This window comes from Austrofundulus limnaeus, unplaced genomic scaffold (genome assembly GCF_001266775.1).
Source record: "Austrofundulus limnaeus strain Quisiro unplaced genomic scaffold, Austrofundulus_limnaeus-1.0 Scaffold2651, whole genome shotgun sequence".
NCBI lineage: Eukaryota > Metazoa > Chordata > Actinopteri > Cyprinodontiformes > Rivulidae > Austrofundulus > Austrofundulus limnaeus.
This window is the reverse complement of record NW_013955053.1, coordinates 2,498-12,726: the sequence shown is the minus strand read 5'-3', so window position 1 is coordinate 12,726 and position 10,229 is coordinate 2,498. Positions and strand designations below refer to the sequence as shown.

Genomic DNA, 10,229 nt, shown 5'->3' with positions numbered 1-10,229 from the left:
GATAAATTGTAGTTGTGGGCTAATTCTAATACTGAAAATTATATTCAAGTATTGCACACAAACCTTTTGTGTGTGATTTTCTAACAGGCTGAAAGCTACTTAAATTTTTACATTGACTGGTGTGTTGAATGACACGATCCAACACATTTAATTAAAGTCAGAGAAAGTTAAATCAGTCCAAACTTTATTATCTTAAAGACAGATAAAAAACGTTTCACTTCAACAGTAAGTATCTGTGCAACTATAAAAATATAGTTTTCTTTCTTAGTAAAGCCAAGTGTTTGAGCGTGTATGAGGAATTAAAAAGGACTGAGGAGACGTCCCTGGGGAACTCCTTCAGGAGATTAAGCAACACATTCTCTGAGGTTCACAGAACAAAACTAATTCACTCAGAACCGTTAATCCCACAGTGCTTGCTTGTGATGGGAGATTTAAACATCACGGCCACCTATGTCAAATGCAAAAAGAAAATCCTGCATTTCTTACTAATAAAAAACTTGCGTTATTTCAGTGACATGAAAAATTTGAAAACATACAAATTTTCAAAAATGTTACTTTTATCTACAAATTTGTGGTTGCACAAAATACAACCTTTTTATATTATATAGTCTCATTTATATATTTGAGAGGGCTCTAAAATGTCAAAAAACTGTTTGAACATTTTACATTTAAATTCAGATGAAACAACTAATCACAGATGGTACGTTTAGATTACTGATGAATCTTTAATGTAAATCTTGCCACATGTTATGACCAGACTTAGCAGGTTTATTAATGTTTGACATACAGCAGAGTGTTTTAAAGCTGCGGTCAGTCAAGCATCGGGTGATTAAAGACAAACATTCATATCTTCTGTATGCTCGACATGATTAGGTTTAGATATCCTGCTATAATGAGAAGAAGCGCTTATTAGGAGATGATTGAAGCTGAATGAGTAATCACCACTTTACGATGATTACTCTGATTCATTTCTCTATAAGACAGTCATGGAAACCTTATGATTAACTGCCCCACTCATAATTAAATAGCTAAGTGTTCGAGAGGTGGTTGTCTATTTTAAAAGCAGGAACATTAAAAGTCAAATTGCACTTTATAAATAATGACAAATGAAGACAGTGAAAGATGAATTTGTTGCTGTACAGGGCATCAAAACCCCAGCAATGCATGTTCCTCTCAGAACCACTGGGGTGCAGCGCTCACTCAGAGCAAGAGAGGGCCTCAGTTTAAAAAGAACTTTTTTCCCCTTTCTTTTAGTTTCTTTCTCTTTTATTATTCAAAGGAAAGTGTTGCTTTGAGCAAAGCAAACCGTCACATGACGTCAGAGAGCGAAGCTAACCAAAGAGTCTGAATCACCCACTAAAGATTCAACTCATGGTCCTGAAGCCTGTGTGGACAGAAGACATGTTGGACTCCTAATGAACAGGATGAAAAAAAACATTTAAACAGAAAATTGTTAACTTGAAAGGGACTTTTAGTCTGATGCAGCTCTAAGTTTTGACTTCCCAACATTTCAGATAAAAATATGTAATCTTCAAGTTGGTTTTGTTCATCTGGCTGCTGTCCTTACATGTTTAAAAAGATAAAAATCATTTTTTTTAATGCTAGGGAGATCGGCTCATAGGATCAGGGGTTTGAGCATAATGATCATCTGGAAAATGACCTTCTAGAACAAAGCTGCCTCAAATTAAAAAGGGAAAGCTGAGGCATTAAAAAGGAGTTCAAACATGTTTTAAGTTACTGTTTGTAAAAATCAGAAAAACCAGTAATTGGTTGTTTAAATGAGCTGGAGCTGWAATTGCAGGGAGGCTGCAGTGCAATGTTGAAGCAACAAAGAAATCTGTTTTTAAAAATAGCATTCTGGTACAGAAACCTTATCAATGACCTAAAATGATAAATATGTCTTCAGTGTTAATTTTGGGACATATTTTCAGCTTTGTTCAATGAAAATCAACGCTTGTTTGGAAATCTGTGTCTTTAGAGTCACGAGTCTTTTATGGTTTTGGAAATTTCCGTTTTGCTCATTAGAATATCATGTAGGAGTTCCATCACAACAGTGGAAACAAACAAGTTTTAGCAAACAAAGATGACCATAAATCTTAATGAGACATAGGGAAGAAAAAACAAACACACACAGACAAAGTTTAATTATCCAGTCTCAGAGATATGTTGGTGGCGCCTCAGAACGTAAAACAAACCAATAAGACAAAAAGCCTGTGGGGAACTTTAAAACTACTGCTAACATCTTTACACTTTGCAGAAATTTAATCTTATTATTTGGTTTTGAACAATGCTTTCAGACTTCCTGAATGACTTTTAAAGTTTGGACTTTGGCTGCTTCTTTTGGTTCTGTTCAGTCAATTGCACCTGCCATAACAACATGTGCAGTTTGTGCTTAAAAACATGAAAACTGAACAAAAAGATGAGTCAAACTACATAATCAGTATCTGAAAATAAATTCTTTAAGAAAAGGGAGGAAATCCAATCTGTCATTTTTTTTTTAAAAAAGGCAAGACTGATAAGCCAGACTAGAATTTTTAACCTCGACTGTTGAATTCCTAAATCTAAAGGCCTTAATTTAACCAAACTTTAACAAAGGTGAGAAAACAATAAAACCATTCAAACTAATTTCACTGACATTGGTTTTACACTCCTCTGCCTTTTCCCTGAAGATGATTTCAGCACCGAACAGCTCCTCTCCACGGCGCTTCAGAAGGCCGGTCACGTGATCGGATTTATAGCGTGACGTCAGCAGTTGACATTAATTCGCACTTTAATTAATGGTGATGGCTGAATTCAAGAGACATTCTTCTTCTTTTATGACTTGTCTCGGGGTCTTTCATTGACGCGGAAGACGTCTGCGCTCATATGGGACGGGGTGGGGGGTGGGGGGGGGGGTGGATGACGCAGCCGACTACTCCCAACCCACACACCCACCCACCTCTCCGACTCCCCACCCCTTTCCATACATGACAAGTGAAAAAGAGGAGCCTTTCGGATTCATGGATAAAAAGCATCAGGGAGTGAACTTGTCAAGTCGCAGGAAAGTTTTTCATTCTTTGCGCAGACAGTTGGTTTTTTTTCCTTCCTTCTTCTTTTTTTTTTTTCGTGAAAGTTGGGGAGCTCTCTGTCCCGTCCAGGAGCGACTGAGAAAAGTCCCCGAGAAGTGAGCTGTTGGCTGCGGGCGCACGGAGGGCTGCACCTCCGCAACACCAAGGACAGTGAAGAATCGCTTCACTGAGAGATCAGAGGAGGAGGACAGGAAGGGAGAGAGCTAGAGAGGGAGAGAGAAAGAGAGCTTGAGATAGAGACCCTATCTCACTCTCCGATTCTTCACAAGCTCGTGTCCGGCGTCACACAACTGGTAAGGAGAGGCGCCCTTTGTGCGCTTTTACGCAGCGTAAAAATGGGGAAATTGTTTGGGGAAAGTGGCTTTTTCTTTGCTTTTAGAAACTTGTACTAAATGTTAAAAAGTTTTTAAAAAGAGGGAAAATATATCTTAATTTTCCTTATATATATATAAAACTTCCCACTTACCTTTTTTCCTTATTTTGCTTTTTTATATTTTGTGCAGCAGGACAATGTCCAGAAAAGCGACTTTAGCATTACTCATCTATGGAATCATAATGCATCACAGCATCACCTGCTCACCTGTGGGGATTAGCTTTCCAAGTTTCAGGTAGGTTGCTCTGATCTGCCTTTGACTTTGACTTTTTTATGGTTCAAACATAAGAGAATCACCTTACAGAGCCAAACAGCAGCAGACTGAAAGTCCTTTCTGTCCCAGGATTAGTTCTTTTCTGAGGAAAAYAGCTTATTGGGTTACTGGATAACATCATGACAGCCAATCTATAGGGCTGAGATACATTCTCCAGGGAGCAGCTGTAATGTAATTTAGACTGAAGTACAGTCTCAGCCTGACCTGCAGCCATTAATCGAGCAATTTATCTGATTGGATAATTAAAAGGGATCAAAAAGGAAGCATCAAATAACATTTCTGAATGAACAGATGGGAAGAAATACATTCTCCTGTAGCTTTGGTTTGAATAAAACACTCTTTTCCAATTTATATTTAGTTCAGGCTGGAAAATAATTGTCATTTTGCCTCTGTTCAGACTTGACAGTGAGGTTTATGATGAGGATGGTAATTCTTTACCGTCTCTGGATTATGATGGAGAACAAATAGAGGTGAGAAGCCCTTCATCTGTCACGGACGACGTCTTCACTATGTTCTACCCTCCAGAGAAAAGGTGAGTATCACCAAAAAGAAAACTGAACAGGACAAAAAAACAACTTTATTTTTTCTTCTCTTTTCATCTCATTGCCGTATCTCTGTCTTTACATGTTGTATATGTCGTGTGAATTGATGTATCGTCGAAATGTTGCAGCTTCCAACACACAGAAAAAGAGTTTGGGCATTTTGAAGATGAGTTTCCCTCCCGGTGGATTCGTCTTTTTAGCTGCAATCCTAATTAAAAAAATAGTTTTCTACCAAAAATTCTTAGATTTAGAGCCAGTCTCCAAAACATTGAACATATGATCTCATAAATATTAACAGGCTGAATTTTCTCTCTTTAACAAAAAAAGATAGGCTCAAGTTTCAGATGGATATTTTGTTTTGCAGAATAGACACATTTGATATAATTGTTGCCTCTTGCGCTGGGTGTGTGGTGATTTTTTACTGTGTGGCTATCTATATCATCCCAGAACGGAAAGACATGCAGACGGCATGTTTAATAAAGCCTACAGGAAAGCACTGGGTCAGTTATCAGCAAGGAAATACCTTCATTCTCTGATGGCAAAACGTGTAGGGTAAGAACATCTTCTTGTTTGTCCCCCTTTCCTGTCCTAAATCGGGTGTTTTGTGTCCTTGTTTTGTCTTTGTTTGTGTTGGATGGGTCTTTAAAAGCTCATAACTCACGCTGTTTCACGTACTGAACATTTCTATTTTTATCCCTGCTGAAGCNCCCCCCACACTCTCTACTCCTTAACCCAGCTTTTATTGATAAAATCCCCGAGTGAGAGCAAAAGCAGTGCTTTAATTAATTTTGGAGGTGTTACTTCCTTAGCTGACTATTTTGAATTTATTTCCTTATAAATCGTTTGTGGGACTAAATCTCAGTGGTTTGAGGGAGGAGGGGTGCAGTTTGATACACTGATCTCTTCCAGGGGTGGGTTCAAAGTTTAACAGGTAGAGGATTATGTCTCTTTTAGTTGAAAATCTTAAACTCTAATCATTTTCCTTATTAAGCACAGCGGTTCAAATGCAGGCGGGTGGGGATGGTGGGTACGTCTGAGTGAATCTGATCATTGTGGTGCCTCTCCTCTTCTCTCGCAGCGGAGGGAAATCGTTGGATGACAGCTCGGAGCCCCTGTCCAAGCGACACTCAGACGGGATCTTCACAGACAGCTACAGCCGCTACAGAAAGCAAATGGCAGTGAAGAAGTACCTGGCGGCGGTCCTGGGGAAAAGGTACAGACAGAGAGTTAGAAACAAAGGACGGCGGATGGCTTATTTGTAGCATCTTCCTCTGATCCTCCTGAACAAAGAAAGAAAGAAAAAAAAAAGAAACCCTAAAAACTTCAATGTGTGCAAGTGAAGTCATTTTGACCACTCAGTGGTTTGCTTTTGTGTTCCTAAACATGTATTTATGTATGAAGTAAGCCATTAAATGAATATTTTGATAAGGATATTGTTTTTTTTATTTAGTACTTAAAGCACTTGAGGACCAACATTTGTTTATTCAATGAAAAATGTCTCTATTTATGTATTCATTGTTTTAGACTAAGTTAATTATAAGACATGATTGTTAATCTCCAACAGCCCTGTCTTTTAAACTTTTAGTGAAGACACAAACATGAGCGGAAAATAAATAGTTTAAAAGACAATCAATGCATTAAATGCTGCTTTTTATTATTATTTTTCTTGTAAAGTGACATTAAGAGTTTAGTTGTCTTTATTCACGACAGCCTTGAAGACATAGGTTTTCACCAAATCCTACAAGTGATAGACTTTGATGCCCTCCCGGACGGGGATGAGTTTGAAGCTTTTTTGGGAGACTGGCTGAAACAGTTCTCTCCTGAATTTGCGGTGAGTTTCCGGCTCTTTCCCGAGGCTGTGTCCTCACCAGGGCTTCTCACCTCTCTTCCTTTTTTTTCCTTTTCTTTTTCTCACCTTGTGATCTTGCTTCAGACTCTTCTTTCACCTCATCTGTGCTCCCGTCTCACAGATTTTGATTTTAACAGTTTGACAAGCAGAGTTTTAGTTTGACTTATACACTGCACTTATTGTTGTTGAATGACTGGCTTGAACGAGGCCTATTTTAACTCAGATCCATGGGGTTCTGTGGAAAAGGTTATGACCAAGTAACTTATCGTAGAGAGCTCTTTGAACAACCTCAGTTTGGAAAAAATGAGTTTAATTCTGAACAAATTGATGAGATAACTGCTGTTCCAAGCTAGGCTAGAACAACTCCAATAGCATAAAAAAAATCATAGAATTTCATACATATTGTATCAGTGTCACATTACACAATAATTCCAGCACAAGCATTGGACTATTTTTGCTGGAAATGACTGGAAATGACACAGAAAGTGCTACAGTTAGCTGCTGCTGCCACTAGTTCTGCTCAAAAACCATCTTAAATTCATAAAGTGGAAGTTGCTGTTACTGTTCACATAGAGGTCAGTTTCCATAGTGAGGTTTTCAAACCTAAGAACACTATGAAGCACGGTGGCGGTAGCAGCATGGTGCGGGCTGTTTTGCTGCCAGTGGTTTTTTAATACAAAACTGAAAAAGATTAAAATGTTTCATAGCAGTTTTCATGAATTGCTAAGAAAATTTTGAGATTGGTCTTGTTTCAAGTTGGCAGCAAGATGGTCATGATTGCATTTGGACTAGCCATTAGCTCGTTAGTGCAGTTAGAATTACCGACTGTTCCTCTAACTATTCTTGTTGCTGGTGTCAAATGAGCTATCTACAACAGGTAAGATATTAATTGTTCATTCTACCTTTTTCTTTGGAACCCCATGTCAGCAGATCTATGAATCAATTTGAGTTTGGACATGTTTCCAACAGAAAAATCTCAAATTTGACACAAGGACCAGAGTACTTTTGAGGTTTTTCTCATCCTTTTTTCTCTACAACAGTGTTTACAAATTGATCTTAGACCTTTTGACTTGTGTAAAGTGCCAATATTGTGTATCTATCAACTGGGTTGTCTGTGTTTGGAGGTTTTCTCATATCTCTCTGCCCATATAATAAGTATCATTAAGCTTTTCAGCATTATCAGGCAAATAAAAATAGAGGAAAAGGAAAAAAAAAGAAGAGGAATGATACTTGTTACATGGAAACTTCATCACTTTCTTCTTTGTGAGAGACTTACAAGGTGGTTTGAACTTTTGTGTTTGAACCCTTTGGGTGCATTGTGCTTCCCTTTTCTGTCACGTGAACCAATGTACAAACTACAGTAGACTGCATGATTAAAGTAATTGCACTAGCCACTGCATTTGTGCAGCCAACCAAATGGTTTTGCTTGCTTTTTGACTACTACAAACACACATATCTGTGACTGCTGGATGTTTTTATTTTATTTTATTTTTGTGTGTATGCGTGTGTGTTTTTTTCTTTTCACTCACATCACACAAACTGTTGGTATGTTTTTCCAATTAAGAATGTATTTTACTGAAGACAAGAATTTCTCTGTTCAATGCCATCCTTTATAGACATAAAAAGATTTTTGTATTTAAAAAAATGTATCTCAGAGAAAGAGCTGTCTACAACTAAAGTGGTAATTTTCCATGATTTGTATTTTCAGTTTTGCACAAAAAAAGCTGCCAAAACTAATCACATTTCAACAACAGGAAGAGCAAAATTAAAAATTAAAGGGGATAATGAGGACGATTAAACTGCTGGTTTTGAAAAGCAGATTAGCCAAATCTTTTCAGAGGACATGAAACAAATAAAAACGACAGAGTTAGGTTCTTCGATTTGTGTTTACTGTATCAATCTCTCTTTAATTTTGCATTTCCCTCCAGGCTTTGTGACGCAGGATGCAGTTTGCAGCTGTGGTGCCTTGCATCGACTGTAAAAAAAATGCCATGAATCACAGATGGCTCTTTAGTAGCCCTTCAATGCTGCACATCTTCAGCTCACATTTCATCACCTTTTAGTTGTTGTCTTTGTGGCACGCCAATGTTCGATAGGATCTTAATCGCCGTCAAGCTTAGACATCCATAATTTTTGCTTGCACTGCTTTTCTTGTGTGCACTTTGTTTTAGAGCACTAGTTTTACTTGTGTGTGTGTGTGAAAAGACAAGGAAGCTGAAGCTTCTTCGTGAATTATTACATGTATGATAATAAAAGCGCCCATAGCCTTACAAAACTGAAATAATCTTCAGATACATATATAAATATTTATATTTACTGTGTGAAAAGTGATAGACTACAAAAACTGAGATCTATAAGGTTCAAGTCAATAAATGTCTAAAAAAAATTGTGTTGTAAGATTTGTATGAATAAATTTTTGTAAACAACAAATTTTTGTGTAATTTTTGAACACATTTAGCAAGAAAAATCTAAACAATGCACTTTTTGGCAACTTTGATGGGATGTTCCTGTAGAAGAGGCAACAAGTCAACATTGTGTTGGCTGTATCACTGTACACTTTTGGATGGTCAAGAAGCTAAAGGCAAACCACACAAACAAAGGAAAAGCGTGTGTGTGGGGTGGAAAAAACAAATTCAGAGTCTGCGCCCCATTTTCACAGTGACTCAGTGGTTTTGGCGGCGAAGCAGTGACACCAGTTGGCCGGGTGTCTGCCTCCCCTCAGGACAGCATGAGTAAAGAGACGTGGGAGGGATCACCCCAGCCCACCGCACACACTGCCTTGCTGCACTTTACACCTCTCGTTGCGTCTTCAACAGTCGCCATCAAGGAGGGCCTGCAGGCCTGGAGGAACAGTTGGCCCGGCTCAACACTGCCACCAGGAACAGAGCTCGTGTGTACAGAAATGAAGAAACAAAACCCATGCTTTAAACACTTGCAACTTCTTTAAAAATACCCAACTTGTTCACAAAAAGTAGTAGGTTTCGAGGTGGGTGGATGGACCGTAATTGCAAGAGAAGAAAGAGCTACAATGTGTTTAGCATGTTGCACTTTCATAAATTAATTGTGCTTAAAAGAAATTAAAAATCAAAGTCAGTTCTTATGAATGATTAGAAGCAACATATGATTAAAAACGTATTTTGCCACTATTCTATTCTGAGTGTCAAATAATATAATTGTTTCCAAAATTGAAATCACATCTTTTATAATCCCCAAACATCATGTTTCCAAGCAGTCATAAAAGGGTTAAAATAAAAATGATGGTTAGTATGTCTGTGTTGTCATTTTGCTTTGGTCTAATTATCTGATTAATAATGTTTGAAGTTCATCCAATGATAGCTGAGGTGTGGTCGCAAATCTCTGAAACTGTTTATCTGGTGGCATTTAGAAAAACACCACCCTCTCTGTGGACCTCCACCCTCTTTTCTTTCCCCACTCGTGTGTCAGTGAAGACACTGTTATTATTATTATTATTATTATTATTAATAATAATAATAATAATAATAATAATAATAATAATAATAATAACTTTTACGTGTGTTGCAGCTTTAAAGGATGCTTTACACAAAGCACTGCTAGAAATGAGGGTTGCTGTCAGAGAGTCAGAGAGTCTTGAAGTGTTTTTGAGAAAAAAAAGTTGAGAGACTCAAATGTGGAGTCTTGGTGATACCAGATTTGTTATTCCCAGAGGATGGTCTGACAGGAGGTACTGTATGTGGTTGCTGATGTAAATTTTGTGTATCATCAGTATATAAATTAAACCTCAAACCATGGTGGAATGTAAGCATAGCATGTAGATAATAAAAAAAGAAAAGGGCCAAGTAAAGAGCCTTGAGGCACTTCTTGACAGACTTGGGCTGTAAGCAAAAGATGGTCACCAATGTAGACAAAATGCTTTCTACCAGAAGCAGAAGAAAAAGTGAACAGTTCCCATTAGAGGTCAAGAAGGATACTATGATCAATTGAATCCAGTGCAGCAGAGGATCAGAAAACAGTTGCCCATATTTCAAATTATCTGATAATAGATCAATAGATAGTGTTGATCGTGTTAAATGCTGCTGAGCTGTAACTGCACAAAGCATGTCCAGGTTATGTCTATTTTCCTTTTTATGTGTGTGTGTGTGTG

At 37.8% G+C, this 10,229-nt stretch overlaps 1 protein-coding gene across 6 annotated transcripts; it reads left to right on the top strand.

The window, feature by feature from the left end:
* The first annotated feature begins 2,996 nt into the window (after positions 1-2,996).
* On the top strand, positions 2,997-8,536 carry LOC106511293 (glucagon family neuropeptides). 6 transcript variants are annotated; one of them, XM_014000040.1, is made up of 7 exons: positions 2,999-3,361; positions 3,572-3,676; positions 4,113-4,247; positions 4,705-4,809; positions 5,336-5,470; positions 5,968-6,088; positions 8,035-8,536. In XM_014000040.1, exons 2-7 carry the CDS (start codon positions 3,579-3,581, stop codon positions 8,041-8,043), a joined length of 603 nt encoding a protein of 200 aa, XP_013855494.1. In that variant the 5' UTR covers positions 2,999-3,361; positions 3,572-3,578; the 3' UTR covers positions 8,044-8,536. The 6 variants fall into 6 exon arrangements, with proteins under 6 accessions (XP_013855492.1, XP_013855493.1, XP_013855494.1 ...); XM_014000038.1 differs by having other exon boundaries at positions 2,997-3,361; positions 3,575-3,676; positions 5,968-8,536; XM_014000037.1 differs by having other exon boundaries at positions 5,968-8,536.
* The last annotated feature ends 1,693 nt before the right edge of the window (positions 8,537-10,229 follow it).